Here is an 18,717-nt window from a genome sequence, read left to right on the forward strand (position 1 = left end):
AGGACCAGGTAGGGCGTTTGTCAAACCTCCCATTTCTTGATAGAAAGGGGTGGCTGGTTGTTGTTTCAGTCTGGGGGAGGAAAGACAGCAGCGAGAGGGGTGGTTTTCAGGACAAACCCAGCAGTTTTTCTGTGACCAATACGTAACTGCGGCATCAAAGCAACAGTGGGACGCAATATACAAAACAAGGACGGCTCGTTTCTTCCAAGTCACCCTAAAAGGCACGCACTCACAGACGCTCAACCCCCCCCTTTTCTGGCTGACTGGGCTGCTTCTGTACTCTGCCCGCTCTCAAACCACATGATCAGATTTTACCTCTTTGCCCTTTGCCGGCACTTCTGCACCCGATGCAGCAGTTCTACTTCATTTCCATTCCGTAACAAAACCCCAAAATTACGACTTCTGATTGGAGTGTTCCTCCCCACCCCCTCCACGGCTCATCATCTGCGGAAGAGGCCGCAACCGTATAATGATCAGCTGGCAATGTAATCATGATCCAGAGTTGACACAGCAAATCTAAGAGGCTTGATTACGGCAATGACACACTTCCCCCACTGCAGCATTTGTGCAGGCTCCACACACAAGCTCAAAATACAAACCCTGTCCTGGTGGCTTCCCTTCCTCCTTCATCCAAGCCTTCTGCAGACCGTTGATGAAAGATGATTTAACGGGGGGAACTTTTGAGGGAGACCACGCTGCTGCTGCTGGATTGCCCTATTCTAACTAAAGACCTTCACTCCCGGCGACAAACTTTTCCTAATCAGACCAAATTCCGTCACCTAGAAAGCAGAGATAAGAAGCAAAAGAGCCACAGTCTTCTCATGTACGATCTTCATTTACCATAGAACAGGATCTGACTATCGGATGCATTGGTGGCTTATCTTTTGCTACTTTAAACTTAAACAAAGGTTAAGAAAGCAATACGTGTGCAGTACTTGTTGCCAAAAAAACCTCTGATTTGAGAGGCAAGCATCTATCAAAACACTTCTGCAAAATTCGAGTACGAAAGAACCAAAAACTTTCCTTAACCGCTGCTAAAATATCCAAATCGCGGATAGCATAGCAGGAGAAAAACACTCTCTTCTTGGTTTACAATACATTTATTTGTTTTTGGTTTACAACGTCAACTTCTGTTATCTTATATATTTTCCTAAGCAAGACTTCGGCTTGGTTGTTATCCAGAGAACAAACATCCAGGATGCAGACAACACGTTGGTTCTCCAGGGCAGCAGCTTTGAGATCATCTAGTATACAAGCAGATAATGGGCATGTTACACATTCAGGAAAAGCAGCTACCTATTCATCAGCTGACCTACGATTCATTCCGGAACGGTTATGAGCAAGAACGGGGAAGGAAAATAATCCCACCCCCGGTAATGTGGCAAGCCAATTACAACAGAGAGAAAAACCTTGCCTAATATGCCAAGCAATCGCAGCTCCAGGTTACTTTTCAAACCCTGCGACAGCAAGAGTGTCGGCCAGTTTTGATTTTAAACAAAACCCATACATGGCCAGAATTAAAAAGAGGGTAATGCTGTGCTTTGCCATTTCTGAAGTTAAATGGTGAGTCCTGCAACGACCTACTCCGCTCCTACAATCCACCGCTTTTATTTTAAAAGAGCACGTCAACTTCTTCCCTTTTGCAGATTTTGGCAGAGTTATTCTTGACAATTATAGCTCCCCGTTTTTCAATATAAAAATCTATAGAAACTGACTGGCCCCTCAAAGATCTCTTCCTTAATCTTCCATTATCTGGAAGATAGAAATTCTTAACATAGCAGAGAGAAAGTCGGCATTGATAATTTGAAGAGGATAATTTGCAAGCAACCCACACTCTCAAGTTATAAATTCAAAGCTGAACTGAAGGCAAACCACCTGCCATGAAAATATCTTCTTAAATTCTTTACAGCTGCCAGGATAAGTATTTTTAAAAACAGAAAAGGAAAAAAAAGAGGAAGGGGGGAGTTTCAAAAGTATCATTACTTGGATAATAGTGCTGCTCCCTCTTCAGAAGAAAACGGATTGGTCCATCTAGATTTAAATGATTCTTAAGGCTAGACGAGAACTAGTCAGCAAAACCCTCAATCTGGTTCTAAATAAAATTGCTTGGAAGACATATCTACGGTGGAGATTATTATGAATTGAGTTGTCAGATTCTTAATAGTTAATTTGCAATTGCTTATTTTTAGAGAAGTGACAACAGCCATATACAAATCATTGTTATCTGGAAGATCCTACCTGGAAGTGACTCAAAAAGTCCTTCTTGGTTAATGGTCTCCTGGCAAGGTGTAGAACTGTTTCTGTGAGAAGGTGCTGCATTTTGTGGTGTCTCTTTGACTTGAAATAAGGAAGAGTCTTTCAGGAGGGCAACGTCTACAGCTGTTTCATTATTTACGCCTGTACAAGAGATACGTTACTTTGGTTAATTCCAAAAAGCTGGGTTAATGAACTATAAAAACCATCTTCAAGAATCTGGTCATCAAACAAATCTTTTTAAGTCCAAGGATCAAGTCTTCATTTCCCAAAGCTGGAGACAATTGCCTGCCCAACCTTTTCTTGAAAGGATTTAGGAAAACACCTGCATTCCTAAATGGTTTGTTGTTGGGTTCATTTTCCCAATGTTTCCTTCAAAAGGAAACCAATAATAACCAGTCCTAAGTCATGTTTCAAAATATGAGCATAACTCCATTAAACACAGACCATTCTCCACCCGTGGGGTTTTTCATCATGTCTTCCTTTCAGACTACTACAGTACATTTTGAGCTGTTTCTATCATCGTATTTCTAAACTGAACCACATACAGTAAGTTGACCAATCCTAAACCCATAATATTCCCCGTTTAGGGCAGATCAAGTATGGTGGTACAAGTCCAGGAACGATTTGTTATGCTTTTAGCACCCTGAAAGTTTGGGTTTACTCTTCAAATTCCCTTGTTTCAAGGATAATGTCTTTCACAGCCTCTTTGGCCATATGGAAAAGGGTTCTTTGGGGATCTGGCTGACCTCCTTTCCAGTTGCTCTAAAAATAAGTCCCATTCCTTCAGAGCAGCCAACATGAATTGCGCACCTTGTAGCACTTTTTTTGTTAAGACAAAGCTCCACAAAACGTTCAATTTTCAAGGCGTGCCGAAGTCAGTGGTTACTTACCAAGAATAGTCACTTGATAATATTGGAGATGGTTACTTTTCAAGTGACTAATTTCTCCACTCGCCAGGCATTTTTCTGGCTGGAACTGGGCTGCTTGAAGATTGCATTTCTTCATCAGGGCTTCTTTGTGGGCATAATTAAATTTCCAAGGGAAGCTTTCTGGGAAAATCTTGCTGAAGTTCAAGTGCTGTGCTAATGTCTCTTTTACGGCGGTCCAGCGAAGACTTTCCCAGGAGCTGTGGCACATCCTTTGTGGGTGACCTTTTCCAGATCCATCAGCTACTTCTTTGTCACCTGCTAATATAAAGATAGTAATCTGTAATCCAGAAGATTTTAAATATCTTTGAGCACCTTTCCTTGACCAGGCAAGGCACTCAAAACAGCAAAGCAGATGAGCTTCTTCAGCCTACCTAAGGGGAGCGCCTGAAGACTTCTATAGCGGAGGTGTATTCTAGAACTGAGACAAGGATTCTGGCCGATAGAAAGGCAAACCAGCCATAATCTCTCCAGAGGTGTGAACTAAAACCCGTCCGCTTTCACGAAGGAAGGCAAATATGCGTGTCCCAGGATAATGTTGCAAGATCCAATCTTGTTCGGTCGCCAGGACCAGAGGTTGAGTCTTCTGATTTTTTTTATTCGCCCCGGAGCCCATCCTCAGGGAACTCCTCTCTACGGGAATATGTACTTTGGGCTATTCTATGTTTCCTATTTATATGGCACCCTCCCAGAGGTGGAATTCTGCTGCTTTGGACCGGTTCACCAGAACAAGTAGCTGAAATTGCGGGGCGCCCCGCCCACACGCATCCCATTTAGGCACTTTTTAAAGCCAAAGCGCCTGCATGGAAGGCTGAGCGCATGTGTGGACGTGGCGCATGCGCTCACATTTGAGAACCAGTAGGGAAGGTGAGTGAATACCACCCCTGCATCTTTCTATTGGTTGACTGGTGTGTTGATGGCCAGCGATTGGCTGGTGTTTCTGTACTTGTTAAACTGGTGATAAATCAGCCCTCCTGTTGACTAACAAGAGGATTCTTTCCCCTGGTGAACCGAGCCAGATTGGATCTTGCTTCATCAGCTGTGATCAAGTTTCACATCAACAAGCAGAAGGCCAAAAAAAATCCCCCAAAATAAAATAACTCAACTCTTGCTTTCAAAGCCAATGCATGTTACGTGGGATTATCATCTGCAGCTGAGCCCTGAAGTGGCAACCGAGTGTGAGCAGAGACCTCTAGTTGTGCCTCTAGAAAAAGAATTTGTCTACCGATTTTTTTCATAACTTACTAGGAATTGTGAGCTTTTTTCCCTTCCTTTTGGGAGCCCTTGAATTCTTCTGTGTCATGCAGGATTATTTATTTGATTGATACGACCGGCCATTTTTTCTATAACGGGCATAATATGTAAGCTATTGGGTCATTTTAAATCATAGCTATACAACCTCCAAGATCTGGCACCCAATTATTGTTTGGTTTTGGCTTCTTCCCACAGGGAAGTCATAATTAACCATATTTAATTTTTCGCTAGATTAATTCAAATTTGGTTTTCGTTCTCACTCTACTCACTATTTTTTAAAAATGCGGTCACAGGTGTTCTAAAATTTAACTGGAGCTGGGAAAAAGTTGCTCACCCCAATCTAAGAATATTTGCCAATCCAATTCCGATACTGCTTGAGTAAGTAACCTTTCTAGCTTTGTAATAAATTCAATATTTTTATATTCTAGGGCCACTGATGTATAGAATAGTGTTAGTCCAAAAACTAAAAAGAGATAAGCACAAATGATAATTATAATATAACCGCAAGAAGTACTAATGTAATAGATAAATGCAATAGAAATTAACTTTTTATTTTATGATATAGTCCTTCCATAAACAAGTTGCTTAATAGCTCCCGACAGAAATCTAAACACTAATAGGACAGGTCATTATTAAAGACTAAAGTACATACTACAATTGTATTAATAGATATTTTTTATGACTAGGAAAATAAATTATTTGATGGTTAATTGGATGTTTAATATGTTGTCTATTCTGCTTTAGATTATTTTTAGACGGCCTCTCATTCGCCTTTAATTTGTATAATAGAATTAACTCCAAACGGCAAAGGCCATGAGACTATGCCATCCAAAATGCTGCAAAAAATGAATAATGCAAAAAGCTGCACTAATGATTTCAATGAAAGCCTCAAACAACCGGCTTACACGACTCTTTCAATGCAATTTGAAAGCAGGCATCCATTCAAGATGAACATCAGCAGCACTGCAGAAGACTTGAATTGTTGGGTAATACCAACTGCCAGGGCATCGGAGTTCTCCTCCTGATCCCCAGGAACCATTGACTTTAAAACAAAACTCTACAGCGCCATTTAGCTGTTTTGTACACTAGATCTGCATACCAGAATCAAATATGGCAAAATAACCAGTAAGGATCTGCAGCAGGGGTGTCAAACTCACATTGTCACGGTAGCATCACATGACGTATCGGGACTTTCCCTCCCTTCGCTAAAGTGGGTGTGGGCAGCGGGTGGCGCATCCGTCTCCCGGGGCCAGGAGTTTGACAGCCCTGATCTACCAGATGCCTCCTAAAGAGCCCCACCCCAACCTTTCGAGCACCAGGGAGTGGCTCTCTGTGGAGACCGGAAGGGGGGTGGTTGCGTGTGCTGCCTTGCATCCCGTGGATGGGCCTTCGCTTGTTCGTGCGGACCGGTTACTGGCACGCTGTGGTCCGGTGCTGTTCCAGGGACCGGGGGGGGGTTGGGGACCCCTGTCCTAAATCACATTGCTACATTCATAAGGTAGTAAAACCGTTGCACCTCATAAGGAGGAAATCAAACCGAAATTATTAAGCAAGGCTGACCTATTCTGGGCAATGTGTCTTTACTGCTTCTCTTTCAATAAGCATCAAGGAGCTGAGCAACACAGAAAAATAAAATTTTACCTAGGCAACCATGTAAAAACCGTATATATTAACATATTAACAATAACATCAGAGATGGAGGAAGCATATTATTACTATTTGTTTTCCACCCTAGCTTACTGGAAGGTAAAAAGCTGTTACTTATATAACCTTCAGAGACATACATACTTTGGTGCGTCTGTGCTGTTTCCACCACTTCTGTATTGTCTTTGTTGGCGTCAGAATTATCTTGCTGAAAATTGGACAACCTTCAAAAATCCAAGCAGATGATCACTGAGAGCACCAAAATATCTTATCGTATTTTCCATAATTACGAATTTCAATTTGTAGAACCTTAAGGTGATTAATCTTATGTTATGGGTGAAAAAGAAAATATGACAAAGCTGCTATGTGTGTCTATAAATGACAAGCACCCAGGGAAGGGGATTCCCCATCCTTCCCATTTAATTTCCCTGCCCTTCCCCTGCTCCCAAACTATTGTTAGAAGTCTGGCTGGGGAAAACCAGATCTCAGGTGAGTCACTAATAGCTATTGAGGAAAGTAGAGGGAAGCACCAGCATTTACTGCCAATTAGAACAGGCAAAAATGGTAAGAAAAATGGGATGACATTGTCACAGAAATACAACCCTTACTATTCTGACCCAGCTCCCCAACCACGACAAACCTTCTGAAGTTAACCCAAAGATTCCGTTATTAAGAGTGCCAACAGTCCCAGGTAAAAGTTTCTCTCTCACCGCAGGCTCACAAGTCCCTACAGCCAGAAGATGAATAGTTCTCTGCCACATCTGTTCACCTCCTCCCGCTGCCTTTGATCCCCAGAGCTCGGGTGGGGCTTCGCTAGTGGCAGTGGCTCTTCCGTCCCAAGGACCGGCCCATAGATTTCCACTGCTCTCCTCTCCTCTCTGCCTTCTGCGCATCCATACATCAGGCACTGGACCCGGCTGTTCCTCCTCTTCCTCATCAGCCACCTCCAGACCTGGGGGCTCTTGACTCTCCCTCTGAGGGCTGACGGACGGCCCAGACTCCACCTCTGTCTCTCCCTCTCTCTCTCTGCCAGCTCCATTCCCTTCTTCCCCCTCGGAGCTCTCAGGTTGCCTTGATGCTGACCCTGGACTCCCACACTGCCTCCTCCTCCGATTTGGCTGCTGGGGAGGCCGGCAGCCGACAGGCCACAACACTTATATACAGTATCTGCATCTTGATATCTGACCCAGATTAGTGTTAATTTTACAGCACTTATGCTCCCCTTGAAGACAGATGTCCAGTGACTGAGCAAAATAGGTAGAATGAAAGCACGCTTACTCCTCACAATTTAAAAACATCCTCATTTTAAGTCGACATAATAAAATAGCTTGGATAGAAGACTCTCCTATTCCAGCCTCTACGGAAAGACTATATTCCCCTCCCTACAACAATCCAGCAGATATGTAGATGAGGTTACAATGGGACATTATGAGCTGTACAAAAATACACGGCAGTTTTGCAAAAAAAAAAAAAAAAAAAAAAAAGAATTAAAAAAAATTAAAATGGCTAGACAGCAAAATAAATCACCACTTTAAAAAAATGCAATGAAATTACGAAGAATTGGCCACTTACCTTCTTCTTTTGCTTGACCTTGTCAAATATGAATGCTGAGAAGACACAGGAGGGTGATTTGTGGTCCTTAAAAATATAGTTAACAAGCGTCAAGTTTATTTGGAGGCATCAATTATTTTACAATAAAACAGCTTCTTTTTACCATGAGCTCAGATCACATAATTATGTTTCCAAAGAGAATTAAAACGCTTCCATCTATTACCAATTAGTTCTGTTTTGTATTTTTTTGGTAGTCTGCGAGGCTGGGCGATATTAAGAAACAAATGTTTAAATGCATTGCACGCTGAGGCGAGTGTGACAGAGAGTGTGAGGTGAAGTCCTAGCTTTCCATAAGAGGACACCTGATGTTGCTTGGAATTTGTCCCACCCTCCATCCTAGGATCCCTCAACAGGAACCATTAAAATAGCACTGAATGAGGGGGAATCTAGTCCAGCTGCTTGCTGAGTGAAGGAACCATAAAATCAACTCTGACAAGATGACAATTTGGCTTCCATCCAAGATCTGCAGTAAAGGAGAACTGACCACTTCATGCTGTAACCTGCGAAGACTGACAGGTCATCGGGTCAAGCAGTTACGCCCGATACTTAGCCCTGTAATTTGAATCTATTGTTCTGGTCCTGCCCTCTGGGGGAACAGAAACTCGGTTCTCTTCTGTAGGCTAAACATACCAATTTTTAAAAAAAATAACTGCTTGGTTTCCAGAGCTCTTGTCATCTTGAGAGTTCAGTTCTGAGCTGGCTCCATCATTATCATTTTTAAACAATGATTAAAGTGAGAACTACACACAAGAATTCTGTTATGCCCCAGCTACCAAATCTTTCCTTGATTTCTACTGGTTTCCTCTCCACTGCCTTCTGCGCATCAGGCACTGGACCCAGCTGTTTGTTCTGACCGAGGCTTCCCATGAGCACAAAGCAAACTCCTTGTCCCGACAAGAACCCCTTTTATTAATTTCCTGTGAATTCTGCTCATTCCCATCCAGCAAAGTCTTTCAGGGGAAGATTTACAGTCACAGACCTTATCCGGCTTGGAGAGTTGCCAGGCCAATATCTGCAAAGCCTGGCAAGGAGCCTCGGAGAGTCAAGAGCCAATTAAGCGAACTAATGGTCTCCTGCAAACTCCCCTTTCGCTCCTCTTTTATTTCCTCTGGGAGGGGCCATTCACCGTCCACCTGTGGCCTTTCTCCCAACTCAACCCCTCTTCTCCAAGTCTTTCAAGATAGTTCACAATTACTGACCTTTATCAGGCTTGGAGAGTGGCCAGGCTGATAGCTTTTAGATGACTGTTGACTCTGCATACGACAGCTGACAGGACAGCCCAGGCTCTGCCTGTGTTTCTATCTCTGACAGCTTCATTCCCACTTGCCCCTCGGAGTTCTCGGGTTGCCTTGATGCTGGCCCTGACTCCCCTGCCACCTTCTCACCTGATTTGGCTGCCGACTGACAGGCCACAAAAAAAACCATGTGGGGTCTGACCAAGGCAGAGTAAAAAAAAATAATTCTTTTTTAGCAGTTGCACCACACTGCTAGCTCACGGTCTAATTTGTGGTGAACATCCAGATGCTTTTCATTTGTGCCTACTGATACAATAAGTCTTCTTTATTTTTTATCTGTGCCTTCCTTTTTTTCCTACCTGGATGCAAATCTCCACATACACCCCTTTTAAGTGCCATCCTATTATTTTTGGCGTGTTGAATATTTTTCAGGCCTAGCCTTGATGCTGCTCTTGAGTGCCACTCTTCAGGGTGGCCTACTAGACGAGAGGGGAGTAGAAAATTGGTTCTCTTTTGTTCAGGGGATCAGGTTTGTGTTTTTGTGTGTGTGTGTGTGTGTGTGTGTGTGTGACACCTCAACGAAGTCAAAAAAGGTGTTTTCCAAATTCTTGACACACCAAGGCCAAAAGATTTGCCACCACTGGACTATAACGTAAAATACACAATTGCCAGAGAAACCAGAGGTTCTGTTCCACTTCAAAAGCAAACATTTCCTTACTCTGCAGCTGAAATCTGTCTCTTTGCAAAACTCCTGGTCACTATAGTTTGTTGCGCTAGAGATGGTGACCTCGCTTTAGAAGTTGATTCTCTTGCTTGCTGGTGTTGTGACGAAGAGGTTGGTGGCATTTTCTCGATCTGCAGAAATAATTTTAAATCAAATTTACACACTGTCCACCAGTTAGTACTTTCCATATTTTTTTAAAAGCTAGATTCAGTTTCATTACCACAAACAGCAGGATCAATTCAGCAGGAAAAAAACCCACACAGGATATAAAGTTCTGTCTGAAATACCCTTCCAATTTATTTCCACTGCTTTAGTGAAACCATATATCACGACATATAGCAAGATCTTTTTTAAAAAGTTCATGGTATCACAAAAGCTTAAACCAAAAATTTCTAATTTTACACATATTCAAAATAAGAGGAAAAAATAAGTTAAGAAGTCATCACTACAGGTTCTTTAAATTAAAACGCAAAGTGTCTCAGTTTTAATCATGCTCATACCGTCTTGAGTGCTAGGCTATTAATGCTGAAGTACCATACCTGCATTGCCAATTCTCCCACTGCATCCTGGGAGGTACTGCTGCAGCTGACACATCTTATAGCACTAATTATCCCTTGAAAAGCAATGCGCTTCTGTTCCCTGTAGTGCAAACTGTCAATCTCCTTCTCAATTTTACTGATGGATATCAAAACCAATTCTTCTGAAATGCAATTTTTAAGAAAGATAGCACCAAATAAATACAGGTAGATAAAATTCGGACGACAAAGAATCTAACATGGTTATTGTTTTGAAACTGGCACAGCACCGATCTGAGTAAGTCCATTTTGCAAATGACTGAGAAAAACTGGCTTATAGTCTGTCTCAAGTGCAACCCATAAGCCTCCTTTAAGAGCACAAAAGTGGTAGACATCCTTATAAAATTAAGTTGTTACGGGATGCGCCCACTATTATAGTATGTTTCTGGTGCCCCTCTCATTCTCATCCCATTAAGGACACTTTGTGTATCATGGGGTTAATCCCCCAACTGTCTCAAACTGACCTGCCATGTGGATGAGGAAAGAAAGAAACAATCCTGTTGACAACCATCATTCCGGCATGAACCATAAAGCGGAGGCATTCTCTGTTCCTCCATTTGCACACTGATCTTCAATAGATGACACCATATAGTGTCACTTAAAATTCAAACACCGTCCAGCTATATTTTTGAGATGGAGCTAAAATAGGACTCCAGTTAAACTACTGATCTTACAAAAGTTTAAAAGGGGAAAACGAATGAAGAATCGTTACGCTTTGCTGCAACCTTAACTAATGACAAACTCTCAGCACCTATAAATATTTCTACTAGGCACAGAAATATTTTGTCTCCAAATACGGCTACTCCAAACTGTCCTGCAGAAGGAAAATGGCATACCATTCATATTTTTGCAATATTCTGCAAATGTACTTGGGAGTGGCGGGAAACGATAGTATCCCCCAATGAAGACTTTGTCCACGTGAAAAGCTTCCTCTTGCCTTCTCACCCACTGGATAAAGTTTTGCACTTTCGGGTCTTTTATATATGGCTGGTCCTTATGCCATCCTAGGTTAGAGAAAACAAAGGGGAAAAAAAAGGCAGATTCGATTAATTAGATTAGAAAATAGAATAGAGAACAGAATAGAGAACAGAACAGTATGGGAATAGAGAATAGACTAGAGAATGTAAAATGTAGAAACTTTGTCACTTTAAACGTACATTAATTGGCATACATTAAAACGAAATAAGAACGCATGAGGCTGTCACTCTTGAGAAAACATCAGTGGAAATCTGCCAAATTAGAGGAAGCAATCAGGCCATTTGGGGCTGTGTCATCTGGCAAGATCCTCATGTAAGGAATAAAAGGGGGCAGCACTGCAAAAGCACAATACTGCAGAGATGGGTAACAGAAACTGATAAAACAATACAGAGATAAAAAGAGAACTGACGTGATTTGATAGATTAAGCCTGGAAATGAAGTTAGGTGTTTTTACAAAAGAGACGGTTGTTATTTTTTACCTGTAATGAACATTTGAGTTTTCATAGATGTTGTTAAATAGGATGTACTGGAGCCATTCTCGGAAACATTTTTTTCCACTCTCATCTGGGTACATACCAAGTAGGTCACTAGTAAGGGAGAAGCATCATATCACCTCTTTATTTATTTATTTGGCTTAGAAGTTACTCCAATCAAAGCAGATTAAAAGCAGCATACAATTCCCCATTTTTATTTATTTATTTATAAAATTTATTGGCTATCCATCTTCTCATCAGGTAACTCTGGGCAGCTTACAGTTACATCCAAGGTTAAAAATCAAACCTTAAAACCATTTTTGTAAATCCCAATTAAAGCAAATCATAACATTACATACTGTATAATAACCAGACCCAAATCAATTTTTACAAAAAGATGATTGGTGCCTATCCGTGACTGAAATTGATTGTGATACATAGAAAAACATACAAAGTTTTTAAATGGTAAGTTTTGAAAGAGAAACAATCAAAAGCCAACTAATTATTATAATCTGTAAACTTAACTCACTCTCTTAAGGTTTTTTTTTGCAGCAAATTATTTTTTTCAGAACACTTTCTGCCCTGGGCCTGGTGCTTATACAGTGCCGATTGATAAGAGCAGTATCTCTGTTACTGTAAACTACAGAAGACAATCTTGTGTGCAGAGATGCCATGTGACACTGAAAAACATCCTGTGTGCACAGAAAAATAAAATGTTGCCGGATGAAATGTAGAGACAAGTGATCGCTTAGATACTAGATGAAGCATCCTTTGGAGAATGCTTCCTCTAGTATCACCTGCAATCTGAAACTTTCAATATTGCACCAGCTCCTTATGAGAAACAGCTTGTTTATCACCAAATGGAGAACACTTCCTGGAGAAACAATGTGGAAGAGATGGGGGACTCATGTGATCATTACATTCATGCTCAAACTGTAAAGTTACCAAAAGCATGCAGATGCCTATTAGAAGCTGGACTTAATGAGGCCTTTGGTGTGATCCAATGTGGTGGTTATTACTTTTTAGGTTCATATTTACACACCCTCTTAATTTATAATCAACAACAGTGTTCTGAAGTCCCGATGATTGTTCCTAACTCCAACGCAATCTTACCTTCTCTCGTGAGATAAAGCTACGTACAAGGAAAGCTTATAAGCACCAATAGTTACTTCACATTATCTTATTCTCAGATGGAATATGGAAGGGAAAAGGAAACAAGAGGTATATGCTGTCAGTTCATTTTGCTGTTGCTAAACCAGTTCTTGCAGTCTTCTACTGATGTTACTTAGTTTGGTTATGAAACGTCTGCAAGAAAACCACCAAGCTTGGGGAGCACCAAGGGCCCTCAGTTCAACCCCAGGCTGCAAATATTCTCTTCCATCAGATAAATATGTGGAGTTTAGGATCAATGAAATCCAAGAATTCTTTAGAGTTCATCCTTTCTACTATGATGAAGAAAATGTGAGTGTAACTCAATACTCTGATTCCTCAAATTCCGAACAAATTTGACAGAACGATTATATTAAACAGAGATTTATAGAATACGTACTTGGGTAAATTTTCTCAAACACATCTGGCTGAGATGTGGAAAACAATTCCATTATAAAAGGCTGCTCTGAGGTCCCATCAATAACATGTACCCAGCGATATGTCCAAAAGTCATCCATATAACCTATATAGACAAAATAAATGTTAATCAATGTTCTAAATGTGTTTTTATAGCTAAATATATAATCTTTGAAAATACCTTTTTTCTTCTTGCGCTCAACCCGTCCAACATACTGTACAAGTCCAATGATATCACAAAACTGATTTTGTGCTAAGTTATCCAATTCGGACCTGGGATTCAAAGCACAACAGATCTTAGGATATCACAGATAAAAGCCATCCACTAGATTCCAGAAATTTATTTGTCCAAGAAAGTCATTAAATGGAGGTGTTCAAACAATGCAACAAGCTGGTCTATGACTTCACCTGAGAATTTGGCTCTCCCCAGGGACGTGCAGACAGGGGTGGCAGAGCCTCATCACTGTCATCATGAAAAGAAAATGTAAAAGGAAAAGGGCAAGAGCTGAAGTCAGGCTGAGCTAGTTGCTGCCAGAGTCACTGTGGATGACTCTGCTTAACTGTTTAAAAAAGCACCCGCTATAGGAGGGGGCAGGAGAACGACGTGCCTAATCTAGTCCGACTTTAGGCGTTTTATGATCACTCGAGCAGAGTTAAGCAAGGGTTAAAAGCTGAAAAATTCCTGACGTAGGTGAGGCAAGTCGTTCTCCTGCCACCTTTTACATTTTTTTTTTCCTTTTCATGATGGTAGGCATGAGCAGAGTTGAAATCCTCTCTGAAACAGCTGGAAAACGTACACGTGGGTCGGAGGGAGGGGGAGGAATTCAAACTTCATCCTCAAGGGTAGATCCCTCCCCAAGTGTAGTTTGATTGCAGGCAGAGCCACGTTGTCTTTTCAAACACACACACACACACACACCTGGATAAAACTATATAAGCCCAGCTTCACTGATTACAAGTTTGAAAAGGCAACGTGGCTCTGCCTGCAATCAAAGGCACGGATCAGCTCCCCTCCGGCTTCTCTGCCTCTCTCTCACCCCAGCCTGCAAGCAGGAGGTGAGTGGGTGGGTCGGCTTTATTGCGTTTCAGGCATTTCCCACCCAGACAGCAGGCTGCATTTGCAATGGTGGAGGTGTTTGGGGAAGGCAACAGGGAAATGGGGGGAGGGAGGGGTATGGCAGAGGAGCTGCTTTCAAGCCATTGGAAAATATATCCAATCCAACTTCTGTGTTTGTGTTTGTTTGAGAGAGAGTGAGTGAGGGAGGGAAGGGGGTAGGGGAGATAGTCCAATCCAACTTCTCTGTGTGCATGTGTCTGTTTGAGAGAGGGGGGAGGGAAAGAGGGAGGAAGGAGTGGGAGGGAGAAAAAAAAGAATGAAGGAAACTTTTTCGCAAAGGAGAAAAACAAATGCTGTTGCTTTAAATCGGAACTGAGCATGCCTGGCTGTGGAATTCTGGGAGTTGAAGTCCACAAGTCTAAAAAATTTTAAAACCCACCACTGTGTCACTGCCTCACCAGCCATAAACCTCACCGCATGTCACTGATTCTCCCATACTACCTAACCCCAAATGTTTGTGAGATATTTGAAAACTTTATGGTAAAGAAATGGCGGCTGTAGCCAGGCGAGTTTTTGTAGTTACATCTCGCACATCAATTGTCTCCTTTTTGGGATTGGGAAGGCTTTTCCTTAGTCCCTTGTGACTGAGCCACTCCTATTTGGATTACTGTGATGACTCTGTCTTAGAAAGCCTTCAGAGGCTACGACTGATGCAAAATGAAGTGGCTCAGACAACAAGGGATTTAATTTTGATACTCTTTTGGATTTATTTTATGAGTGGGTTTACTATTTTTGAGGCATTTTGGTAATTTTTATGATATTTAACTGCCCAGTGCTTTGGGAAATAGATGGCATACAATAAAATTAAAATAAAAAGTTCTTTGCCATGCAATAGCTCTATTCCTTGGGAATAAATGTGCAGAGAATCTATTGCTTCTTTACAGAATTTTAGCCCGGCTTCTTCTAACCGAGAAAGCCATCATGTCCACATGGGCAGCAGGCTTGTGGCAGTAACATTCACAAATGCAGCTAATAATAATCTGGCTTTGTTGTACTCTCTTAACACTGTTGATAGTACTACAGAATTAATATCTATTATCATATAGCATTTATAAATGTCAGAATTCATTTTTTTGTAGTCTCCCTCTCAATTTTTTCACACTAATATTTTAGTCGTAAAAATAATTCATGAAAAAAGACATAATAATAGTCGTAGTAATAACCTTGTTACAAATGATATTCAACTTCGGGTAACTTCCATTCTGGTTTAATTTTATGTTCTGGAATGATGTTAATTTTAGCTGGAGGGTCTCGAACGTTCAAAGCTATTTCTAAAAAAGAATTAACCAGATGATGACAATTATGTTTGACTGAATTACTAGCTACATTAGTTTTGTTCTAGTCATTTAAACATACATTTTTATAAAAGTTGGTTTGATCCAATTTTAAATTCTTTGGGGACAGCATGTGGCAAGTTGCATAAACATGTTAAAGAAAACTGAAGGGCTTCAAAGGACAAGAAATTCCCCCCAAAGCAGCAGCTGTTTTAAACTACTGCAGACAGATATTGCATTTGTATTTCTTGGGAATTAAATCTAAAAAAACCAGTTCATCTCGCCTTTTACAAAACTGGCCACTCCAAGGCCATTTAAATCACAGATAAATTACAAGAAATGTGCTACAGAAAAGAACATTGATATTGGAGCACTAAAAATCAGCCTGAGTACTTAGATATATAGAAGAAACACATAAACCGCTAGATAGGAATTCTTTTCAACAAAACTATAGCTCTTCACAATTTTTCTTTCTTTATTTTCTACCAGCTGGGGAAAGAAAGCCGACTTAGCAACTGTTTTACACTGAACAATGGTTATCAATATTCATAAGCAACAGGAGAATTTGGTTATAATAATCTCAAAGGAACGATGATGGTTTGCCTTGGAAAGCCAGCATTTATATTTGTATAAACTCCCCCTTCCATATTCTTAAATTAATGCATCAAGACATTAAAAATAATAAATCGTTCATAGCGTAATGAGCTAATTAGTGCAATTTAAGCAATCTATTAGAATTGGCCATGCTATTCTTTTACCATGTACTTCAAATTCTTTGTTTAATATTCTAACCACAAGCAACCAAAAAGAGCCTGCTAAATATGACAGATAATTAGCTATTTAGACATCCTATTTATGCCGCAGGAGGCCTTGCTTTTCATGTTAATATTCTGCTTAATGTTCACCTATCCTTCACTTGGACCTTCCTCCTGCCAACATTATTTTTAACTCGCCATTACTAACTGAACCCTATCAGCATTTCCAGAACACAAAACAAATAAAATCTGCTTCCATGGACCTATTGAGAAATAAGAGTTGAAAAGTCTCAGGCTGATGAACTTGAATCTAATATTTCACCAAGACCATTAGAATCAATGTCACTGTTAAAGTTCATTAACAGGTTTTTACTTTATTGCTCCTTCTGACCAACGAAAGTTTTCACTTTCTTGACTACAGAAGATTTTCTTATATATGCGTATCTAATTATCATCTGCCTAAACCAATCTACTGCAGGATGAAGGCTTCTTTAGGGAAGATTATGGGCTGAAATCCACCATTTGGTGCATTTTGGTAGATTGACACTTTTAAAGGCTTCCTGGTTTAAATAGGGTTGAGAATAACTGACCAGATCAAAGTCACTCAGCCAATTTCTGTGTCCAAAAGAGAACCAGAACTTTAGAAAATTAAAAGATGCAAGCAAAGTCAAAATAATTGGAAACTAATTGTGGCAGGCAGAGCCCTCCTGAGAAGAGATGGATTAGATACAGATCCCACGTCGTGTAGCCAAGTAGGGAAATGGCTTCCTGCTATTTGAGAATGATTACTGCAGGAGTGATTGGTTATGACAGTCGGTTTCTTCACTGCCTGAAGTAACAAACAAACATATATTCTTTGTCTCAGATCATCATTGTATGCAGGCAAAACGAATGTTCAGACAGACCTTTGTTGATCAGACAGATAAAAGTGGTCTGCAAAATAGCAATAGCAGTAGACTTATATACCGCTTCATAGGCCTTTCAGGCCTCTCTAAGCGGTTTACAGAGAGTCAGCATATTGCCCCCAACAATCTGGGTCCTCATTTTACCCACCTCGGAAGGATGGAAGGCTGAGTCAACCCTGAGCCGGTGAGATTTGAACCGCTGACCTGCTGATCTAGCAGTAGCCTGCAGTGCTGCATTTAACCACTGCGCCACCTTGGCTCAGAAAATAATGGATTTTCTTTAAAAGCTATACCCCCTCCCCCCAAAAATGTATTTGAGATACTTCACCTATTGAACTAAATCTCCTCATGTGCAAATCTTCAGATCTTGACTGCATGTTAGAAGATAAACTTTTTTTAACAGCATATTTTTCAAGCAGCAGCACTGTGCCGATTTTCATACTGTGATACCATTCAGGGCATAAAGAGCCCCACAGCACCATTAACACCATGCCAGATTGATCAGCCACATCAAAATAAGCCTGCAAATAGGAGAACATTTGCTCTTAAAAGTTAAAGCCCACATTACTGAAATGCTATTTTAAAGGCTTGAGGTTGAAGCATGCTTTTCATTCTGTGCACTTTGCTCCTAAATTTATCATCGAAAATTATATGCAACATGCTTTACAAAAAACAGGAGCGTCACTGCTCTTATTCAGAAAGTTTTTACATTATCTTATCTATATTTCCCCATGTAAATTCAGCAGGATTTACTTTAATCAAGGGCATACAATATTAAGCTGTGAAATTCCAATCATTAAAGCAAACATTCCACAGGAGCTGAAACTGGGAAGGAACAAGAGGGTCTGAAAAAGGGAGGAACAAAGGGCTTAGTAACAATAAAGGAGAATATGTGTAGCTCGGGGTTGAAATGAGGGATCCTTGGTGCTCTCTTGCTTGACTAGCACCAAGTATGTTACCTAGTTTGGGTAATGAAAACAAGGAAGCTCAGAGAGCACCAAGGACCCCTCAAAGGGCTTAGTTTAAGGATGAGATTTTTCTTCTCAAGACATAGGAATCGTGAGGGTGGATACCATGGGAATGAGCCTATACAAGATGAAGCTGTTTTAGCAGACAAAGTGTCAAATGGAACACAATATCTGAAAATAAGCAGTACCAAAAGTAACAACATACTTAAGGGAAATTTCAGAAGTCTACAGAAGACATGTTATTTCATATAATTGTTATAGTGGATGAAGAATCATACCTGCTTCCCTTCTCTCAACATTGGCTAAGCAAAATAAACACTTCTAAACAAACCCAATAGGTTATTTAATTGCATGTTATTGTACTAGAGGCATGTGGTGATCACATCATTGCACAAACGCCACAATTTAAGTACTTGCGTCTGACAACTTTTATATAAAGGTGGCATTTGGACAATG

The 18,717-nt window shown here is 40.8% G+C and overlaps 1 protein-coding gene across 1 annotated transcript in view; it reads right to left on the reverse strand.

Moving 5' to 3' along the window:
* Positions 1–318: 318 nt before the first annotated feature.
* RADX (RPA1 related single stranded DNA binding protein, X-linked) overlaps positions 319–18,717 on the reverse strand; it is a 20,268-nt gene continuing 1,869 nt past the window's right edge. Inside the window, exons 2-15 of the mRNA XM_032228567.1 lie at positions 17,622–17,814; positions 15,529–15,630; positions 13,651–13,705; positions 13,424–13,515; positions 13,226–13,348; positions 11,683–11,790; positions 11,062–11,229; positions 10,190–10,350; positions 9,645–9,781; positions 7,653–7,718; positions 6,225–6,304; positions 3,147–3,443; positions 2,239–2,397; positions 319–1,244 (exon numbers count right to left, since the gene is read on the reverse strand). Of these exons, the coding sequence (XP_032084458.1) occupies positions 1,090–1,244; positions 2,239–2,397; positions 3,147–3,443; positions 6,225–6,304; positions 7,653–7,718; positions 9,645–9,781; positions 10,190–10,350; positions 11,062–11,229; positions 11,683–11,790; positions 13,226–13,348; positions 13,424–13,515; positions 13,651–13,705; positions 15,529–15,630; positions 17,622–17,814 (1,896 nt within the window). The 3' untranslated portion in view covers positions 319–1,089. The remainder of the gene's footprint in view (positions 1,245–2,238; positions 2,398–3,146; positions 3,444–6,224; positions 6,305–7,652; positions 7,719–9,644; positions 9,782–10,189; positions 10,351–11,061; positions 11,230–11,682; positions 11,791–13,225; positions 13,349–13,423; positions 13,516–13,650; positions 13,706–15,528; positions 15,631–17,621; positions 17,815–18,717) is intronic.

The sequence above is a fragment of the Thamnophis elegans genome, chromosome 12, assembly GCF_009769535.1.
Source record: "Thamnophis elegans isolate rThaEle1 chromosome 12, rThaEle1.pri, whole genome shotgun sequence".
NCBI lineage: Eukaryota > Metazoa > Chordata > Lepidosauria > Squamata > Colubridae > Thamnophis > Thamnophis elegans.